General features: G+C 35.5%; 1 protein-coding gene across 2 annotated transcripts in view; it reads left to right on the plus strand.

The window, feature by feature from the left end:
* The window catches only part of RPAP2 (RNA polymerase II associated protein 2), a 79,683-nt gene that overhangs the window by 50,860 nt on the left and 5,439 nt on the right, over positions 1-23,384 (plus strand). For both annotated transcript variants that reach the window (XM_039838831.1, XM_039838832.1), the window contains one exon: positions 20,280-20,429. In XM_039838831.1, the coding sequence (XP_039694765.1) occupies positions 20,280-20,421 (142 nt within the window). In that variant the 3' untranslated portion in view covers positions 20,422-20,429. The remainder of the gene's footprint in view (positions 1-20,279; positions 20,430-23,384) is intronic.

Below are 23,384 nucleotides of genomic sequence, written 5' to 3' on the forward strand. Positions count from 1 at the left end.
CATGAATGGAAAGATGTGACTAAGGCTTTTTGCCTCAGCATATTGTTTTTTCATAGCCCGCCCATCACTAATTTCCTTAGGGAAATGTGTGAACACACAATGAAAAATTAAGAGATGGTTCCTTAGAAATTTATTGGTTCTCAGAAGTATTTCAAAGCCTCTCTCCTAACATTCCCAGTTTAGTTCTGAGACCATAGTAGAAGAGCATTGAAATGATTTTTTATGTTTCCTTATGATTGTGTAATTTTTAAATATTTAAGTGACTTGCTATTGAGATATAATTCATACAACATAAAATTCACCATTTTAAAGTGTACAATTCACTGGTTTTTAGTATATGCACTGTGTTGTACAACTGTCACCACTATCTAATTCCAGATCATTTCCATTACCTCAAAAAGAAATCTCACATCTATTGGCTTAGTCTCAATTTCTCCTTCACTAATGTACTTTCTGTGTCTATGGATTTACCTATTCTGAACATTTCACATAGACAGAATCATATAATATGTGGCATTTTGTGTTTGGCTTCTTTATTTGACATACTGTTTTCAAGGTTCATTCATGTTGTAACAGTACTTCATTCTTGTTGACGGCTGAGTAATAGTCTATTTTATGGATAATACTTTTTTTTTTCCCCCATTCAGTTGATGGTCCTTTGGATTTCTATTTTGGGCTATTATGGAACATTTGTGTACAAGTTTTTGTGTGAACATATATTTTCAGTTCTCTGAAGTATATACCTAGAAGTAGAATTACTGGGTCATATGGTAACTCTTTAACTTTTTGAGGAACTGCTAGACTCTTTTCCACAATGGCTGCCCTGTTTCAGATTTCCACTGGCAATGTATGGGGGCTCTATAGATTTAACTTTAAAGGTCATCTTCTTGCCTCACACCCAGTAGTCATTTTAGAAGCTTATAGTTGTAGTTCTTTCAAACTTAAATATGCCAGCGCTAATTGATTTTAGACCTTCATGGACTTGCAATATCAATTTCTTATGGGAATTTCTATATATGCAAAATGAGTACCTTTGAGCCCCACCCCACCCCACACACAAAAAAATCATAGTGTTGAACGTGAGACCTAATAAATATCTGAACCATGTAACTAGTGGTATTTATTTTAGATTCTTCCATATCCATAAAATTCCTTTTTTGTTTTTTTGCTTGTGTAAATCTTGGATTTATCTTTTGATATTTACTCTCACAGTACCTTTGTCATTGTTAAGTTTAAGTTTTTACCTATTTACTGAGGATTAAACAGTGATTAGATTATTTCCAACCTCCCTATACTCATTGCTGAGAGTTTATATTAAAAAAAATTTTTTTCTAATTGAAGTAACTTTACTCTCAGCCAGCAGGGCTATGTGGGAATCCAGACATTTTCTTAAGTAAAGACAATACTTAAAATTTTAAACAAAGCCTACTTTCTGCAATGATTTTTTCCCCCTCAGAATCTCCTGTATTTTTGGCAATTCTATGTTGTTGTTTTTATCCATAAGTGGCGGAGAGTCCCTAGCCTTTAGCCACAATACATAGTAAAGTCACCAGAGATTCTCAGCAAAAAGATGTGCTCTCTCTCCACTTCCCCATCCCAAGCAGCAGTGGCAGTGGTGACAGTAATTAGCAAGTAGCACTTGCCCTTGCAAGTCACCGCCTCAACTTGAGGAGTCAGTCTTCATATCTACCAGGGACATCTTCACATCCTGACCTAGTTCACTGAGCAGACAGAGCAGGGGAAGCTAGGAAATATGAAGCTTAAGGGCACTAATATCTCTAGCCTCAGGATTCTGTGCTGTACAACTGTGATAGTCTTTGTCTGGTGGACTCTACTGGTTGGTTCGATTTCAGTCTTAGAACACTGAAAAAAGATGAAGCCGCTATTTTGAGGGAATTGTTACATAGCAACAATTGACAAAAAGCTTTCCAACACTCATCTACAAAGCTGCCCTATAGATCTGTCATAAACAGGATTTAGATATAAAGTTTTAAAGTCACTACAGCCCAGCCCTTTAAGCAAACCTATGTATAATATGTCACTGCAAAGTGAGTTACAAAGAACATGTTTCTTTTGAATTAGAAATATCAGTGGAAAGCATCCCCTGCTTCCTTATTAATAGGTAATCCTAAAGCATTAAATGCAAACATTATCAGGGCATAAACCATCTGTTATAAGAAATGCATTTTATTTTATTTGGCTATCATAGTCTTTTACAATCAAAGTTTTTATCTCAATTTTCTAGATAGTAGTTCTGAAATAGCCCATACTTCTTTATGGTACGTTCTTCTTGTCTACTTTATTTTTCTTAGAAGTCCTTACTAATAATAGCCTCACAGGCCTCTTTCAAATTTTGGGATTCAGCTATGTGCTTAAGATAAAACTAAGTGCAATTTAACTTTATGTAAATAATTTTTATCAGGAATAATATTTTTATTAAATGTAATTCCGTTACCCCAGAGGCCACATTTGCTATCAAGGGTCTCTTAAAACTCTAAAATCAGTTGCATTCTGGATGATATCCTTTTTTTTTTTTTCCTTACAATAGCAGCGTACAACCTTGCACAAATTTCTTCACCTTATTATGCATTATTTTTCTTGTTGGCAATATAAGGAGTTGGACTAAATTCAAGTTAAATCAACTTGGCAGAGAGAATTCAACTATGAGATGTTATAAGAAGCTATTCTAATGCAGTATGTCAGAGACTACTGAAAGAGACAGCACACATGAGTATATTTAGCATAGGAAACAATTTAATTTTGCTGATAGTGAGCCATGGTGACACTGCCCAAGTATTACTAATTTGTTAGATGTCTTAGTTATTAAGCTTGGCAAAGACATGCAGTGAATGATATGGCTTGTCACTCTTCTTTGTGGAAAGATTTTAAGTAAATGAGAAGAACAGCCCCAAGATTCCTTCTACTCCAGACATAGCTGACATATTGCTCTCCATATCAAAGATGAGGAACCTTCCCTGGATGCAAAAGAAAACAGTGGAGTAGTTTAGTACCTCAGCATTATACTAAAGGTGGTAGAGAGCAAAATAAAATGTGTAAATTGATTTATTTTAATGTAAAAATATGTTTTAAAATATTTTGCTTACAGAATTCTCACTATAACTGTGGACTCTTTTTTCTCACTTCTACTTTATTCTTTACATTTTATTCTGGAAATAAGTCTTATCAATGAATAGATATGTCTAGAAAGCTGCTATTATGTGAGAATTTCTGATTTGTGTTCAAATCACATTTTGGAAAATTTTTGAAGTACTAGAATGTTTTCATCTTTTACTTTTTACTTTTTTTCCTCATTTATGAAAAGATCCCAAATGTTCATTGATACATCTTTTTTAAACTAGGTAAGGTAAAGTAACTTGAGTTTCTTTTCTGAGATAGTACCATCTGATTATTAGCTAAAGTATTGATAAGTACCTTACTGGTAGCCCTGATTTTTCTTAAGAGTTTGTTTGGATTTTTTTTTTTTTTTTGTCTTTACTATGACGCCATGAAAACCAGCATAAGTAATACCTGTGTATACCAGAAAGATGAGATCTACACTTTGCAGTAGCATCACAACTATAAATCAGTGCAGAGGCTTCTATACAATAATGGCAAAGTTTCCAAATACTTAGAAATCTGACTCAAAAAAATAGCCAACAAATGTTTATAGGTAAGACTGTTAGGCCTTGTGGGTGATACAAAGGTTAAACAAAGCTCCTGCCCTCAAAGAGTTTACAGCCTGGGCAAGGGGGAGATCAGCATGAGCACAGGTAAGTACAATAAAATGTTGAGTGTATTAAATGGCAAAAAGAAGCACAAATGTTGTAGGGGTTCAAAGAAGCAAAAGATCTCAACTAGGAAGATCAAAAAAGGTTACAAAGAAGTGGGATTTGTAATGGGCCCAAAAGATAGAAGGAGTTTTAAGGAAGAAATGAAAGGATGGGGTCATTCTAGGAGGTAACCATAGTATGAAAATAGCAAAAAAGAAGAGATGTACTTAAAAATACAAGATAACTGGAAAGAGTGGTTGGGAAGTTGGATCTCTTATAGAGATAGATCTATTAATGGCAAGTAAACTTATTTTAGTGGACAGCAAAAGTCATTTAAGGTCAGATCAGATATGATCCTGTCTTTCACCTTGTACCAGCCCTTCAAAGTCTTCCATTGCTTTTAAAGAAAAGGCTCTACTGTGACCTGCATAGCCCTGCGTGGTCCAGCCCCTTCTTCTCCAGCTTCATTCACATCACCCTACCTTGTTTGCCCCATTCCTGCCACTTTGCCTTTCTTTCAGCCCTTCTCATCATACTCTTACTCACCATGAGACACAGGTTGTTCCCTATATCCAGAATGTTCTTCCTTCCTATTTTTCTTTGGTTAATTTCCCTTCATCTTTCAGAGCATGGGGAAACGTTTCTTCCTTAGGAATCTTCCTGACTTCCTTGACTAGATCAAATATCTTTATAAATAGTCCTTCATAATATCATGTACTTATCTTTCCTAATACTTGTCCAATTTTCAATTTCATATTTAATTGTATGATTACTTGATTAATTTTCCTCCCTCACTCAACTTGAAGATTTGAGGGGCTGGTTCTGTGTCTGATTTTACTCACCATTGTATGCTCAGCACTAAGCATTGTGTCTAGATCATAGATTTATATAAATACCTGGCAGAATGAATGAATGAATGAATGAATGAGATTAATTAGGAAGCTATTTCTTGCTCTTTTTTGACTCCTTACCTCCAGCCTACAAGTGCTTATTTATATTTAAAGTTTAGAAAACAAAATGGAAAAAACAAACACACCTATCCTTTATTCTTAACCTCACTGACCCATCAGACTATCATCCATTCACTTAACCAAACTTCTTGAAGAGCTAGTCTGCTGTCAGTGATTTTAACACTTTTCATTAATCCCTTGCATTCTGGCTCTTGCCCACACTATTTATGAAACTGGTCTCAAAGCCTTAGCTAGAAACAGCCTAGTTAACCAAAGAGCACTGAGGCAGTGAACTAAAATTATTACAATGAAAATGAAATGGGAGAGACATGCTCAGAGACGTTACAGCTCCAGAGGCTACAAGGTTTAGCAATGGGGTGAGGGAGGGGGAAGTCAAACATGATTTCACAATGTTAAGACAGATGACTGGGAAAATACTGGTGACTTTAGGGAAGTGGGTAGTAGGAGCTAATTGAAAGAGATGGTACATTAGGTTTAATACCTATTCTACAAGGCTATTCCTGTTTAAGGTGTAGGCATATTATATAGTTGGGAGATTCTCTAGTAGGCAGTTGAAAATGTGGAATTAGTGCTGAAGAATGGGAAACAAAATCAAAGACCTAGATTTTGGAGTCAGCATAGAGATGGGTGAGGTGGCAGAGGTAGTGGGTATTAAATGCAGAGTCGACATGAGGTAGAACCTATGGTATATCCACATCCATGCCAAGGATGTCTGAGCAATACATAGAAAGCAAAAAACGGGGAAACAGACATTTTTTGAACATCAACTCTGTGCAAATGCTGTGCTAGACTCTATATACATTAGTTCATTTGATCCTCACAATTCAGTGAGGTCAATGATCGTGTCCTACCTCCCAAAGGAAGGAAGAAGACTTTGGGAAGACAAGTACTTTGTCCAAAGTCACAGCTAGGATTCAGGCTCAGACCTATCTAACTTCAAAATATGTGTACTTTCCACTGCACAGTGTACCTCAGAAAGGTATATAGACAAACAGAACACTGTCGAGGAATCCAAAGTGGGTTTGAGGTTCAAGAAAGAGGTGGTAACTGCCTTTCTGAAAGCCAGGTAAATTATCTTCTGAACAAGGAGAAGGACTGAAAAAAGGCCATGGTTTTGGCAGTTAGGTGGTTGTAGGTGACCTTCAAGAAAGCAATTTCCACAGAATGATAGGTGTGGAAACCAGATTTAGACAGTTGTGAAGATATCAGATGTAGCAATTGAACACTCTTTTCATTTGGTTGGCAGAAGAGGAAAAGAGAGAGGGATTATAACCTGATGTGATATGGCAAATCTTCAGAAGACCTCTCAGGATAGGCTTGAGCATCTTGGTAGCAGAAGGGAAGATGTTAGGCAGTGTTGGGAGTACTAAAAAGACAGAATAACTGATAGGATATGGCCCCTGAAGAAACTGGGAATGTCATCAAAGTCATATTTGGGTTTTACTTTTTCTTCCCCTAACCACGTTGTCCATCCCCTTTCCCACAGCTTTCTCTCTCTTTGCCTTGAATGTCAGTGTTATTTGGTAACATTTTGCCTCCTGTACCTAATTTCAAGAGTGATCAAACCAACCTTTTATGTTTCTCCTTCTAAAAACCTGTTTCAGTATTATTTGATTACTTGCTCTAATTGATTCTTACCCCATCACCAGCACAGGTCAATGATCTGCTCTCGTAGAATTAACTCAGAGCAGGATTTCTAAGATTGACCTATATATACTATGTTTAATTCCGGTAATTAACTTTTTTTTTTCATATTCATGATTTTTACCTTCCCTGCCTTCTCTGACCCACAAGTCAGTATTAGGGACATATACATGTACTTCACCCCCAAAAACCACACACACATAGACACACACATGTTTCTCCATGAGAATAAGATACTTTCCATTCATTAAAAAATTGTGTTTGGACAATGTGTAAACAGTACTAAACCATGAAAGATATCTACAGTAAGGGAGGTGAATTTGAAACTGTTTTCTTATCGAAACATAATCTCCAAGGATATTGTCTAGATTACTTTGTCTCCCTAGTGCGAAGCACTCAGTCTGTCGTTTCATAAGCGCTCAGTATTTGTAGAGTAAATCAAATGAATGAATGGATAGGAAAAATGGATAAATTACTGTTGATGTTATGAACTTAAACACAGAATTGGTAGCACTGGTAAAATTCATTGCACAAGGAGAAACAAAACTAGTTGCTTAGTATTACAAATGAAAGGAAGGGCAATGACCCTGTGTCTCTGTAATGATTCATATTTTCCAGGGTAGGTATAGTCTGATAAGGAATGTGACTATTCAGGTTAAAAAGAATTGCTACTTTTAACTAAATCTAGCATTGCTTTTTCGCAAATGTATTTTTGTAAAACCTTTAATAAAATTAATGAAAAACAATCAGATTTTGTAAATGTGAGAATATCCTTTAACTCATAATTGTAAAATTAATGAACAGTTTAATTTTTTAAAATGTTTCTTTGATTAAAAACTTTATTTTAAATACTTCTTTTCTCATCTCCCATGGACTTACTCTTTTATCTTCTGTGGACTGATAGAAAAATCAGAAAGCAGTTAATCACCAAGTATATAGATGTGGCACTAAATCTTTTATTTATCTGATGCATCACAGACACAATTCTGGAGAATTCTTTAAATGTTTTCCTTGTTGGTATTTGTTCGTTGAATTGGAAGCATTTATCAAATATTAATGGGTCCTAATGGAAAATTTCACTCTAGAGGCAAACTCTTTAACTAGTTTTACTGAATATATTTTTATTAACTAGTCTTGCAAACTTGAATGAAATTTATAAAGAGAAAAAAATTATTGTTCCCAGGTTTATTGAGTACTTATTAAGTTCAAGATCCTAATTGCTTAGTGTATTTTTTCTGTTGTCTTTAAACATTTCCATTTAGATTGTGTATTATAGAGACTTAACACCTTTTTAATATTTTTCCTGCCTCTGACTCTTCTCATTCTGATAGTTCTAGTCAACAGTAAAGTCATATGGTTCTTGGAGGAAAATTTAAAATGCCTCCATTTTGCTCTGTGTTTAAAATATTTTTACAAAGGTTCAGAGCAGATTATAAAGACCAAAGGGTAAAATCGGGGTTGAATTTATCTAGTTCTCACTACTGCTGTTTGCGTTGTCCCACTATCCATTTTGAATGAGGAATTTGAGAGTTCGCTTTTTGTCATTTTTATACAACACAGGTGTACACTGTCTTACAAGACAAGACATATCAAAATATATAAGGCTTAGTAGCAGTAATTCCACTGGAGTAAAAGTACTTTGGAAACTGCTACAAACTGCTTGGTGAACATCTGTGATTTCTGTGGAGGTAAAATCACATTATTTTGCATATATGCCTGCATTTTTTCAGTTTCATGTATTTACTGATTTTCTATCTGATGCGTTTTTTTAAGCCCCATATTATAATGTTGTTTTTTACATGGAGGTTTTTAATTGCAGTGAGTTACAGATCAGCTGCACTGCAAAAATGTTTCATAAAAATACAGCAACTGCCAGGTTATAACTAGTATTCCCATGGTTTCAGTGCAGAGAAAAATGTTGCCATCTGAAACGCTAAGACGTACACAACTGTCACATGCTCCAAAATTCCCAAAATTATAAAATTAAATGCCACTGACAAATTCTCTGCAGCTAAGGTTATACAATGAGATACATAGATACATTGAAATAATTGAAAGTAGGAATAATTATATTTATTTCTTTCCCCAAGGGAAAAAAGTACACATTTGGAAAAAAAATTTTATTTGAAAAAAACTTTATTTTAATTTGAAGGAATACATGAACATCTATATACCAAATTAAAATGAGGAAGTAGAGTCAGTCAATGTAGATTTCTTGATAAGGATAGGTGAGAGATTAACAATTTGTTCTGGATAAAAGAGACTTAAGCATGTTTGTAGGATATGGAGAAGATATGGTAAAGAAAAATAATCTGAAGTTGAGGGTGAGTGGGGGTGGGGAGGTCAGATATATGTGGTAGAACAGAGACCCAGAGGAGGCACAAAGAACTGGGATCCTGGTCACATGCAGATGGAGTAGCTCGAGCAGGAGAAAACTACTGTATCATCTGAGACAGAAAGAAAATAAATGAAGAATATATGATTATAAGTAAGTTTGTAAATCAAAGGGAGAGATTTTAAAATCATGCCTAACAATTTCATTTTTCAACAAAGTAGATTGTGCTCTAAGAGTAAAGAGATGATGGTTAGGTAGAGAGTCAAAATAGTGATAACAGAGTAGTCACTGAGAGGATCTGGAAAAGGAACTAACCAAGGTCAGAGAAAATTGACAAGTGACACCGAGGGCCCAGATGAGATTAGAGATCATAGATTTGTATTGGTATCAGTCTTCAGAGTTCCCTTCTTTTTCCTACTCCCCCACCCCCAGTAGTTTTCAGCTATCCTGTTGTAGGTATGGAGAAAGCAGGTTGTAGCAGTGACCTCGGGTTGTACTTTTGATGACTAGAAAAGCTAAAACAAGGATGCAAAAGATTCAGAAAGCATGCTGGTGAAAGAGATTAATTCAAGAAATCAGCACAAACATAATTGGTACAGGATAATGGAGTTAGGAAGAAAACTGGTCTTCCCAAATACTTCTTGTGTCCCTCCCCTCAGAGCTCTATCTTCAGCTCTGACATCTCTCCTAAGTTGAAGACCAAATTTTTAAATTTTTTTTTGCCGGGCATCTCCATTTGGATATCCCTCAAGTAATTCAAATGCTCAGATCCGAGACTGAGCTCATTTATATTTCAAATGTCCCTTTTCTCTGGTGACATTTCCATCTTTCTAATTGTCCAGAATTAAAATCCGATTTGTCTTTAGTGCTTCTCATGCCCTTATCTCCCATATCTAATCAGTTGCTAAGTCCTGCCTTTGTAACTTCTCTTACCCAGTTGTTTTTCTCCATTTCATTGCTACTAGCTTGCTTCAGGCTTTCATTATTTGCCCAGACTGCTTAGACAGGTCTTGCCATGTGTCTCTTCCCTCAACTAGTCCATCTTTCCTCCAGCTATAAGAATCTCACTAAAGCTTAATTCTGATCAGGGTAGGCCTTTGTTCAGTAACCTAGTGACATCCCAGTTCCTATCACGTAATTTTGCTTGAAATTCAAGACCCTCCAAAAGTGGTCCGACCTGCCTATCCAACTTGTTTCTCTTTTTTGTCCCTACATTGTGTCCTGTTTCCCCCTGTGAGCATCTTTGCTAGCACTCTGAACTGTGCTTAAAATGCCTTTCTTTCTTGTAGCTGGCTCTCCTAGTCTTCAAATGTCAAATCTTCAAATGTCACCATCTCCTTAGAAGCTTTCTTTAACCCCCCAGAGATAGAAGTAATGTCTTCTTTGTATAAATGCCTATAAATGAGACCTTTCTTTTGGACCATATTACCTTCTACTTTGTTACATAGGTATTTATGTGACGATCCCATTTCCTTTGCTATTCAATTTCTTCCAGAAGAGTAGTTAACAAGTATAACAAATGATCAGAACTGTACAAATTTATTCACTTCAGAAATTCAGCAGTGGTTCTCAACACTGGTTGTACATTATAATCACATAGGGAGCTTTTTTAAAAAATGCTAGTACCCGATTCTAAGATTTTGATGCACTGGTCTGGGGTGGGGCCTGGACATATGTATTTTTTAAGTTCCCCAAGTGATAATAATTTGTGCAGGCAGAATTGAGAGTCACCATCTTTAATTCTAGCACAATTATTAGTGTGCTAGGTAGAGATATACTAAATCAATTGATTTAGCTATGCCTGCCAGGATTTGCTTGCTTAGAGGTACTTCTTAGCTTTCTTCCAAAGTCTACATTAGTTAATGGTGTTGGAAAGGTGCTTCTTGACTGTCAGGAAAAAGGATGAATTAGAAATAATAGAATTGTCTGTTTTCATTAGCACATTTATGACATTTCAAAAATTATTGAAAGAGCATATACAAGTGGGCCTTTGAAATCACAAGATATACTCAGCTATTAAAATGAATCAGACATGAGCTTGTATGGTATAGTGGTTAGAAGTGTAGACTAGTGGGGAGTACTTCTGGGGTTTTTTACTCATCTCTTACTGACAACTTGACCTTAAGAAAGTCACTTGAGCCTCACTTTGAAGTTAACACTTATAGCAACTTCACAGAAAAGCTGAAACCAACAAGTTAGTTTCATAAAGAAAAAAATCTTTTTATAAATTTGGAAATCACGGATGCTTCTTATGTTTGACTCAGTGGTTAAGAACCTGCCACAAAGGGAACTGGGAAGAAGAACTAGCATTCTTCAAGGGAAACAAATTTCCTTTAATTCAGAAACCACCTACAACCCATTTTAAACTATCTGAATTTTAAACTCAGCTCTGACCTCTTGGCATTTGCTTCCTTGTCAGTTATAAAGCCATGTTTACTGTCTCCTTAACATCAATAGCAACTTAGGAAAGTGCTGTGAAGTCATTACCTAGGCACATGCCCAGTCCATGTTATTTTATGGAAAAAGAAAAGCTCTTCAACAGGGTGGATTTTTTTGTTTCTTTCCTTGTGCCCCAGTGTCTGCTGTGTTGCTTCTGGGAGGAAGCCAGGGGCCACAAATTAGACAAATGTTGTTAGAGAATCTTTGACAAAATTGAATTTTCTGTGTTTTCCCATGTAAGAAGCAAGCAAGGTGGAAAAAGTTATGTTGAATATGAAATCCTAATTACTTGCATGATAAAGAGCCCTGAATATACAAATAAATTCCTTTTGAAAGGTTACATTAGAATTTTTTTTTAATATCTGAGAGGCATTTTGCAAAATGTCTTGGGTTTCTGTGGGCCCTTATATTTCTGAAAATAGATGACATTTTGACCCATCGTGTTACTTACTGGTCACAGCTCTTTGTTTCAGTTTTGAGGGTATGTTTGTTCAGACAGAGGTATTCTGGTTTAATCCTTTATCACTTAGCACTTGTTAATGTAGAGAAGAAGGGAAAATCCCAACTTAGTTTTTACAAGAAGACAAAATATGGGTAAAGTGATCATTGTTACTGCTATGTAGGAAGAAAGGAATAGTGAGATTTGATAAGCGAAATGCCTTTGTGATTAAGCACTGTTCTTAACCAGTGAGACCCTGGATAAATCCCTTATTCTGTCCAAAGCCTCAGTTACTTCAGCTGTCAAAAGGAAACTAGCTGTACAGGTTGGGACTAAGTCACACTTGAAGAAATTAAATAGTAGTATAGCCTCTTAAAATAAAACTATTCAGTTAAACCTCATCTTTTAGATTCTTCATTTACCCAGGCCATTGTTAATAAAGATGGCTCATCTGTCCCAGAAGACTTTTTGTTTTTGTTTGATTCTAAGCCCCTAAAGTGTCAAGTATTATAATATTTGTTATGTTTCGAATTATAAAGTGACAGGCATAGTGCCTGTGCCTGTAAATGTTGAAAGTATTTCTGTTTAACAGAAATATTCCTCTTACCTTTCCATTCCAGCCCTAACTTCTGAGGGATGAGAGAACAAATGTTTAAAAATTATTTTAAGCCCAATATTATCTTTCAGCAGTCTCTGCAGGTTCATCACCTTTATGCATGGTAATCAGCAGAACAGGTTTCCCTATTGCAACAGAACTCTGTATGAACCCAGTAAATTCTCAAATCTGATAGGTACAGAAAGTGTGTGGCTTTTCACTTCCTGTCCCTTCCTCCAACCCCAAACCATAGAGAAGCATGCTTTCTGGTTACATTTATTCACATAGATGTTCTCACAGCTCTTTCTTCCCTTAAGATTGTTGGGTGTGAGGAGTGTTGTTCACTGTCATTTTACAACAGCCTACCATTTTGATTCTGGGACTTTAGAAATCAATAATAAATTCCCATGAAATTCCAAGAGTTTTTGCTTCTCAGTTTTGAGGGTAGAGTAAGGAATGTCTGTGCTATATCATTTCAGGCAAGTGTCTGATGTGATCTTCACACATTTCATACAGATTATTCAAGAAAGCATAATTTAGATCGTGCTATGATTTCCAGTGTTCAGGAGCTGCATTGTGTATTCCCCAGTGGGAATGAGTGCATTCAGCAAAGCAATAGGGACCACGATTGAGAAGGCCATTGAAAAATCCAAGTTCATTACTGACTTTTACTGCACTATGAGAGAAGGATAACAGTTCCATCAGTTGTTTAGCTCCACTTGCTCAATAAACCACAACTTTAACTCTTTTTATGTAGCTTTCTCTGTTGGTAAGATACAAACCAGTGATTCACAAAATTATGGGTAACTTACTCTGAGGCTTAATCAAGAGTTTGTACAGCTCTAAATCCTTTGATGTAAGGATCTATAAAAATGCTACTTTTTAATGAAAAATCTCTCTGTTGTCAAACTTTGAAACTCCTCTTACTACTGTGTATAATAATTCCTGTTAACCAGATGTTGTTTGATAGCTTAGTAATAACAAATGGAGAGTACTTATCCTAACCTGACTTGCATTCTCTTTTTGATGTGCAGCATATGTGGAGCAGTCAGCTAAATAAAGGTCTTATCATTAAGATACAGTTTGACTCTTGGCTTTTTGCTTTTGTTGTCATGCCATTTACCATATGGTAAAGAACTAGTCATAGAAGGCTGACAGTCTTTTCAGAATAGAGATTTGAATCAGTGGCGTTTTCATGAGAACTTTCCTCTCTTGTTTGTGATTTATACCTTGCGGGTTATTATGTAGTTTTTTTCAAATTTTATTCTCCAGCATACAGACTATTTGTGGTAAGCCATCCTTTCAGTGTCATGAAAAAACCTTTCAGTGTCAATAAAAACCTTTACAGGTTTTTATTCATACTTAAAAGAACTTGAAGGAAACAAATTGAAACATAAAATCTTTTGTTTTTACTTATGGCCAATCACATTTTCTATTGTTTTAAAGGTATTTCCAATGTAAAACTCATTGTTAAATACCAACTATGGTATATTACTGTTTTTTTATTTAAGCAGAAGTAGTTATCTGGGCCCAGTTTATTGTGGTTTTCTTTTATATTCACTGTTAGAAGTTGCAGGACTGGAATAGAAGCTCTAATCTTTTTCAATATATAATAGGGTGGGAGTTATTCTTTAATGACAAGGTTAAACAGATAAGTGATTACCATATCATAATTAATAGTGTACAGATAAAGGATTAAGAGGAAAGGAGGAGCCTGGGGAGTCAATTTAACAAAAACAAAACAAAAATGGGGGGTGAGGGGGTTGTTGGATAAAGTCTCCTTAGATTGTACTTCAAAGATAACTCAGATGTGTAAAATTTTTTTATATCTTTTTGTGGGATGGGAAATGTGTTGTTTTATGTTTTGAAGTAATGAATTTGGACAGTGTATTACGGGGCACTACATTTTAGGAAAATGAGAAATTAGAAGGGAGTATAGGGAAGAATACCAATCTGAATAAGGAGCAGTCAGGTGTTATCTGTGAGGAAAGAGTAAAAGGACTTGGAATTAATTGACAACCATTTTCAAGAATATGAAGGAATAACTATTAAGAACTTGCCCCCAAGATAAGTTCCATGAAGGAGAAAATAAAATTCTGCAAGAGACATTTAGGTTATATATGAGAAACAATATCTAGAATTTAAAATTTGTTAACCATTGCAACATACTACACATAGAAGTATAGAATCTCCTTCCTTCAAGATAATGGAGGTAGTTTATTTACAATCTTGTGTAAAGGGACCAAATCACTACATTAAGAAAGGATCTTGAGTCTCTTTTCTTAGATCATTTAAATCTTAATGAGAGGAGACTGAAAAGAAGTATAGATTCCAAAAACAGTTCAGTTCTTGTTTTGAGGCTACATTCTGCTACTTTCATTGACCTAAAAAGAATAAGAATATACCCCATTCAGGAACAGTAATAACAGCCAGAAATACATAGAAATAAAGACCTATATTAGTTGCATTGTAGATATCCTAGATTGTCCTTTGGCCAAGTAAATCTCATCTTGTTTAGAGTGAAAAAAATTTCCTCTCCTTTGATGTTTCACCTGTGAGGTTAAATTACTTTTTTTCGCTCCTAAAGAAGATACTACCAAGCACCTACTCCAGACTAAAACTTGGCAGAATTGAGGCAAGGTTGGTCAGTTAGGCGGGAGTGGAGTAAGGCAGGGGATGTTCTGCAGCTGGAAATTTTATAAGATATTTTTGGTTTCTTTAAACATCATCCATACTTTCACAGACTAGACACTTAATGTTCTAGAGCCAAATGGTTCCTTTGGAATTCTCATCTCTTGTTTTAATTGCTGTCATCATCAGAGCTATAATATATAAAACATTATATTAGTGTTCATTTTAAATTAAAATTGGAGCATCATAGTCTGTAAAGGGCCAGATTTAAAATATTTTCAGCCTTGCTAGCCCTATAGTCCCAGCTGTTCAACTCTGCTACTGTGATGCAAAAGTAGCCATAAATGGGCATGGCTGTTTTTCAGTAAAACTGTATTTACAAAAATAAACAGCAAGCTGGATTTGGTCCACAGTCCGTTGTAGTACATTGGGAAGCGCGAATATGGGGAAGCAACAGTTTTAGTCCTGTAATCATTCACCAAATTATGACAAGAACAAGCCTGTGGGAAATACAAAGATGGATGAAAAATGTGATCCCAATCTTCCATCTGTCTGGTGGGTGAGAAAAATATGTACAACAATACACACTTTCATATTATTTGAAATATTTATAAGAATGTATTCATGTGATTGAAACAATGAAATTAAAAGGAAAAAGGCCAAAAGAAATTGAATTTCTCCTACAAGTAGTTATTCAAAGCAAGAAAACAAAGTGATGAGATCTGTGAGAAAGGATCATGATGGCAATGTGGAGGAGAATGCATTGGAGTGGGAGACCACTTAGGAGGCTGTAGCTCTAGTCCAGGCAAGAGAGAACACATCTGAATTAGGACAAGGATGTGAGAATGGAGAAGATGAAATGAATTTAGGAGCACCTCAGAGGAGAGTCACCAGGAATTGGCAACTGATTAGACAAAGGACATTAAGGGGTCATACTTAAAGATCACTGAAGTTTGTGATATCAGAAGGTTTTGAAGAAAATGTGAGGTTAGAAATTCAGGTTTGAACATATGAATTTGAGGTACCTGTTGGACATCCAAGGAAAGAAGAATCCCAGGAGAGAAGTTAAGAGATTTGAATCATTGATAGTCAAAGCCATAAGATGGGATGCAGTACAAAGAAGAAAGTCAATATGAAACTTTAGATAAGAACTATCATTCATGGGCTGGTGAAAAAAGAAATGCCAACAAGAGAGATTGTAAAGAATTGGGTAGAAGGAGAGCCAAGACACAGAGTGCCTCAAAAGCCAGAGGAGAATTCTAGGAAGAGAGGAAATGATCAGGGACATCAAACACTGCAGAGTCAACTGGGAAGAGAACTAAGAAGAGGCTTTTAGATGTAGCAATTAAAAGAAACCATTATTGGCCATGAAAAGAATAGTTCCAGAAATAACTCTTTGTTTATTTGTCATTGAGCACACATAGGGACTGTACTACTTTAGTCCTTCATGGTTTCCAAAGCCCTCTTCCATGGTCATTGCTGAAAAAGCAGACTCTATAGAACTCTGTCTCCAAGCTCAGTGTAATGCTCTTCTACATCAGATAGGTCCTCAAACTACATTCAGCCCAACTGTACCTATCAGGGCTGCATATACCCTAAAACAGGGGTCCCCAACCCCCACATGGCCTGTTAGGAACTGGGTCGCACAGCAGGAGTTGAGTGGCAGGCAAGTGAGCAAAGCTTCATCTGTATTTGCAGCCGCTCCCCAGTGCTAGCATCACCACCTCAGCTCCACCTCAGATCATCAGGCGTTCGAGTCTCATAGGAGCACCCTTCCCTGGTGCCAAAAAGGCTGGGGGCCGCTACCCTGAAAAACAGTCTCAGCAGTTTGGTAGTAGCATCTTGGGCAATGGCTACAAACAACTCCCATCATTGACCAAAACCATAAAGATTGCTTGCCTCTGATTTATCTGTGAGTAGGCCTCTGGCTACAGAGATGACATGGAAATTCAGCAAATGCCCAGTGAGCCGCAAGCTGGAAGAGTGGGCAAGCAGTCAATTGCTATTAAGTAATAAAACATATTAAAGTAGATGAGCCAAGGAATCTGGAAAATGTAAAGATTGTATATAGTCCTTATTCAACTTTAAATGTAAATTACTTTGGCGATTGAAGCAATTCTTTTGAATGAATCATTCATAAAATTACTGTATACTATAAAATTTTTCAAAGTTCAGCATCTTTCTTGATATATTCATTATGACTTTATAACTTGTCAAAAACATCCATTTTTTGTATTCTCGAGCCTAGGTTCTAGAAAAGATGATTTTAAAGAGAAAACAATTTTTACATGACTCTCAAAATAATTCACTGAATTATTAATGTTTAGAGGTGCACAAGAACTGTTAGAGTAGTTATTTATTTATATTTCACACCTTATTCCCAAAAGGATTTAAGTCAACTTAAAATTTTTGTAAAGTCAATATATAGTTGTCTAATCATTTACATTCTGTGTTAGGGACTGGGGGATAAGGAAGAAGTTGTTTTTTCAGTTAAAGATTATAGGGGAAATGCAAGGGAATAAAGTTAAAGGAAATTTTGTTTGCTAACTTTCCAGGAGTCTAATTATGCAACAACACTTAGGGCTCAAGGGTTAAGAAGAGTCAGGAAATCCTGGCTCCAAATGCCTAAAGATTGCTATATATCCATTTAATGACTTGCTACAGAAATCTCCAAGTCCCAAGCTGATATTCTTGTCTTCCAAGAGATACCAGACTTTGTATGATTTCTCCATTAGCACTTCTGCCTGCCAGCTACTTGCCATTTTTATATTTGTAATCCTCTAGTTCTCTAAAGCAAATTTAAAACATTCTGTTCCTTCTGCATATTCTTTGAGGCCTCAGTACACATAAGTCAGATAAAGATTAAACGTACAGAGTACTCTACAACCAACAAAGAATGAAAACTAACATATTAAGAGCATGGGCTTTTTGAGATAAATTGCTTAGGTTCAAAGCCCTGACCTGCCAGTTACTTTGTGATCTTAAAGAAGGTACTTCAATTTTTTGTGCCTTCATTTCCTCATCCATAAAATGGGAGCGATAACTACATTCCTCAGCATCACTGTATAGTTTGAGATAATTCAAGCTTAGACCATGTACATAGTAAGTATTCAGAGGTAGCACATAGTAAAAGTTAATATTATAGTCATTATAACTGATTTTTTAAAAACCTGTTCATCTACAATATCCTACTTGAATTTTGCAGTAGTAACCTTTAAGGAACTTAAGTATCATTAGCCCTATTTTATAGCTAGATCCTAAGGCTTTGATGTTCAGCTTGCCAAAATCATTAACAAATATTCCTGGCAGAGCTAAAATTAGAACTCTGCTAGGGTTTGCAGTTAGATGGGGGAGTGAATAGGTTTCATCTAGAAGTTCTAAACAGTTGAAGTGGTTGCTCAGAGCCCTGTTTTTAGGATTCTCAAAGCAGATCCAAGCTCATTAAGAATGCCTGATTATCAGCATCATAGGCCGTGGGCTCAGGAGCCTGGAGCAGGATTGCATTGTTGCTTTTTTTTTTTTTAACTCCTAGATAAAGTTTCCCCTTAACCTTAGTTTTTCTTTCTGAACAAAATTTTAGGTAAATTTGAACACATCTTATAATGAAGTTACTAATTTATAGAGTAAATATATATTTGCTAGAGGAGTATTACTATTTCTAAAATATTTTCTAACTAGGGCAATTGATAGAACAATTCTCTTACAAGCTGTTTATTACTCTTCTCATTTTCTCTCATATGAGCGCACAGATTGAAAAGTCTAGTAGTCACCATTTACTTCTAACTTGAGGGTTAAGTTTTAAAACATACTAATGGCAAGTTGAGAATCGAGAAAACTTTATTGTCATATATGAACAAATTCTAGTCTCCTTGAAAGAGAGAAATTGTCTAGGATGTGTCATCTAAGTACCATTTTAAATACACACCAAAAAAAGTTAGATTTCTGTGGAGTTGACATATCTGATCTGCCTCCTCTGACTTCTTGGTTTTATTTTGCCAATTTTATCTCATCGCCAGTATCTTTGGTCTTACTGTAGGGGATTAACTTTATATTTTAAATGTTGACCTCACCTAAATGTGGGTAAAGCCAGAGTTGACTTCTGGTTCCACCTTCTCTGCAGGCAGATGCCTTAGGAAAAGCTGGCCCAAACTGCCCACATTCATCCAAGTGCCCAGGTTGGGCTTGGTGTTGGAAGGCTTGGATATTCCTGTTTGTTTCTCTGTATGAACTACCTTTGAGAAACACCAGCAGATGAAACTCATGAAGTGTAAGAACCTGGTACTCCATCCTGTAGTTCTAAAGAGGTGAGGAAGGAATATACTACAGTGGTTCTCTCATTTAGAACTCTGGATTTCACTGAACTATTAAAATCACCTAGTCCACCAGTTCTGGCTAAGACACTTTCAGAGAGACAGAGAATATACCACCTCCTCAAAGTCCTGGCAATCCCTGGACTATTCTAAAAATTTTTACTTTTGCTTTCTGTATGAAATAGCCAAGCAAGGAAGAAATCTGTCTCTCAGAAAATCACATTTCCCATTCCATACACTACTGCAGAATTGTTCTGCTCTGATTTTTTGAGATTTATTGATTTAAATAAGTTATTTTATTTATATTTGATGTACCCAGTGACAATGACCAAGATTTATAAGCATCTGGAAGAGCTTTGTGGGACGTATGACTATTTGGGGGAAAAATTTTCTCCCAGAAAGCTTTCCAGGAATGTAACTTATAAAGGTTCTGTGAAGGAAGATCTCTGGAGATAAAAAATATATATATATTTATGGAAAATAATGGGTTTTCATCTTTGTGATTAGATTAGACACTTTTTAAAATCATGCTTACTAATCACATTTCAGTGTAAATTACTTTTAAGAATCTATTATATGTAGTCAATCTTTTGGGGTATTTACTGGAAATGGTTAGAGAAAAAAGAATGTTTCTTTTGAAGGTCAGATTAAGTGCATTATAAGATGTAATTCATCTATTTAGTGTTTTAAAAATAAAAATGTTAAGGTTTCTTACAAAAGGTAGTCTTGTTTTTTTATATATTATCTTTTTCCAGGTGATATAATCCAAACATTCGATATAAATTAAGTTTTTAAAGCAGTTCTTAGCTCTAAGCTTCTCTCCACACCTCCTCTCCCCCCCAGTGGAAAGACTTCATTTTCTTTTCTGAATACAATTTTGGTAGTTTTTGCTGACATGATGTCGAACATGTTATAGACTCAGGCTTTTAGACTCCTTTCTGTACTTAACAGTATGTTTGATCTTTCATCCTTTTTCTGAGATTTCTCTTCTTTTATTAGTAAAGCCTTCTCTCTGGGAATATTGTTATATCAGAGAGACTTCATCTCTCTGGCATGACAAAATCCCCTCTGCCATGTTGAAGATGGAAACCCCCTTAGTCCTTCCCATTTCATGGATATATATTTAATATTTTTGGTTGTTTCAGAGTGACCCCAATTCTTGGCATTCAGAAGCATTCTCAAGAAAATGTGGTGTTTACACAGTTTATAGCCACCCTTCTAGAAGAATTACATTTAAAGAATGAAGACTTCGAAAGTTTAACCATCATATTTAGAACCAGCTGTTAACCAGACAGGTGAGTTGGATTGTGTTTTACTTTGGTTTGTTTTTCATTTGTTGCCTGTTTGGATTCTTTTTTCATATTGGAAATTTTGAAAACCAAGTACAGACCTCAAGATGTCTTTAAATTGCTAAAAAAGATCATGCCGTCTCTTAGTTCTCAGCTTCCCTACTCACTTCCTGTCTCCATTGTTGTTACTTTGTGCCCCACCCTTGTTGTTATTCCTCCTGTATGAGCTTACCATGGTTAATTCTGTTTCTTGCAATCCAGGAATCTCCCACTATCACCTTCAAACTCAAACCTAGACCATCCTGCATGTCCCATCCAGTAAGTTTCTTCCCAGGAAGTAGCAATTAACCCAAATACTGCAGTGATCCATTGAGAACATCCTCATCCTACTTCCTTCTTCACAGAAATCACCCCACAACCCAGCCAATATCTTGGTAATCTCCTGTGCAGATAAGTGGGTGAATTTACAAGTTTTGCTTACTTGAATCCTAACACTTCTCCCAGATATGTAGCCCTCCTCTACTATCCCAAGTTCTTATCTCTTTCCAGACTGTCCATCAGAATGTCCCCTCCCTCATCCTGCCTTAATCATAACTCTTCATCTCTTCCTCCTCTTCTCATTTTACACACTCTTAAGTACTCAGGTAGCTTTTTAAAATTTTATTTCTTCTTATTAAAGTATAGTTGGCATACAACAGTTTATTATTTTTAGGTGTACAACATAATGATTCAACATTTATACACCTTATGAAGTGATCACCACACTATGTCTAGTAACCAACTGTCACCATGCCGAGTTATTACAATATTATTCATTATATTCCCAGTGCTATACACTACAACTCCATGGTTTGTTTATAACTGGAATTTTGTACCTCTTATTCCCCTTCACCTTTTTCATCCATGTCACCCCCTTTCTCCCCTGTGGCAATCGTGTTTATTCTCCATTTCTATGAGTCTATTTTTGTTTTGTTTGTTCCTGTTTTGTGTTTTTAGATTCTACATATAAGGAAAATTATATGGTATCTGTCTTTCTGACTTACTTCACTTAGCATAATACTCTCTAGGTCCATCAATATTGTCTGTCACAAATGGCAAGATTTCATTTTTATAAAAAGAATGGCTGAGTAATATATATGCCACATTTTCTTTATCCATTCATCTGTCAATGGATACCTAGGTTGTTTCCATATCTTGGCTATTGCAAATAATGTTTTCTTGGGATTAATACTAAGAAGTGGAATCGCAGGGTTTTATGATAGTTTATTTCTAATTTTTTGAAGAATCTTCATACTGTGTTCCATTTTACAATTCTACACAAGAGCTCCCTTTTCTCCGCATCATTTCCAACACTTACTTCTTGTCTTTTTGATAACAGCCATTCTGACAAATTTGAGGTGGAATCTCATTGTGGTTTTGACTTGTATTTCCCTGATGATTACTGATGTTGAGCATCTTTTCATATGTCTGCTGGTCATCAGTAGGTCCCTCTTTGGAGAAATGTCCATTCAGCTCCTCTACCTAGTTTTTAATCAGGTTTTTTTGTTGTTGAGTTGCATGAGTTCCTTATATATTTTGGATATTAACCTTTTATTGTACATATCATTTTTAAACAGCTTCTCCCATTCAGTAGGCTGTCTTTTTATTTTGTTGATGGCTTCCATCACTGTGCAGAAGCTTTTTAGTTGGATGAGGTTCCATTTGTTTATTTCTCCTTTTATTTCCCTTGACCATGGAGACATATCCAAAAAGATATTAAGACTGTTGTCAGACAGTTTACTATGTTTTCTCCTAAGAGTTTTTTGAATTCAGATCTTACATTGATGTCTTTATTTTGAGTTTATTTTTGTATGATATACAAGAGTGGTTCAGTTTCTTTCTTCTTTTTTTTTTTTTTTTTTTTTTTTTTTTTTTTTTTTTGATATATCCGTTCAGTTTTCCCAGCAGTGCTTATTGAAGAAACTTTGTATATTCTTGCCTCCTTTGTTGTAGATTGACCATATAAGCAAGAGTTTATTTCTGGGCTTTCTTACCTGTTCCATTGATCTGTGTCTCTGTTTTTGTGCCAATGTCATAACTGTTTTGGTTATTATAGCTTTGTAGAATAATTTGAATCAGGGAATGTGATACTCCAACTTGTTCTATTTTCTCAAGATTGTTTTGGCTCTTTGGGGTCTTTTGTGTTTCCATATAAATGTTAGAATTATTCTAGTACTGAGAAGAATGCCTTTGGTATTTTGAAAGGGATCGCACTGAATCTTTAGATCACATTAGGTAGTTATGGACATTTTAACGATATTAATCCTTCCAATCCATTAACATGGTATAGTCTTCCATTTTTGTGTGTCCTCTTCATTTTTTTTTTTTCAGTGTCTTACAGTTTTCACAGTACAGGTCTTTCATCTAGGTTAAATTTATTCCTTGGTATTTTATTATTTTTGATGCAGTTGTGAATAGGATTGTTTTCTTAATTTCTCCTGACCATTCATTATTAGTCTATAGAAATGTAATAGATTTATATGTTAATTTTGTATCCTGCTACTTTACTAAATTTATTAGTTCTAATAGTTCTTTGGTAGAGTCTTTAGGGTTTGCTCTATATAGTATCATGTCATCTGCAAATAGTAAACAGTTTTAATTCTTCCTTTCCAATATAGATGCCTTTTATTTCTTTTTCTTGTCTCGTTGCTATGGCTAGGACTTCTATATTGAATTAAAAATGGTGAGAATAAGCATCCTTGTCTTGTTTCTGATCTTAAATGAAAAGCTTGCAGCTTTTTACCATTGAGTATGATGTTAGCTATGGGTGTGTCATATGTATAGTCGTTATTATGTCGAGGTAAGTTCTCTCTATACCCACTTTGTTGAGAATTTTTATCATAAATGGATGTTGAATTTTGTCAAATGCTTTTTCTGCGTCTATTGAGATGATTATATGATTTTTATCCTTGGTTTTATTGA

The sequence above is a fragment of the Pteropus medius genome, unplaced genomic scaffold (assembly GCF_902729225.1).
Source record: "Pteropus medius unplaced genomic scaffold, Ma_sr-lr_union100, whole genome shotgun sequence".
NCBI classification, from domain to species: domain Eukaryota; kingdom Metazoa; phylum Chordata; class Mammalia; order Chiroptera; family Pteropodidae; genus Pteropus; species Pteropus medius.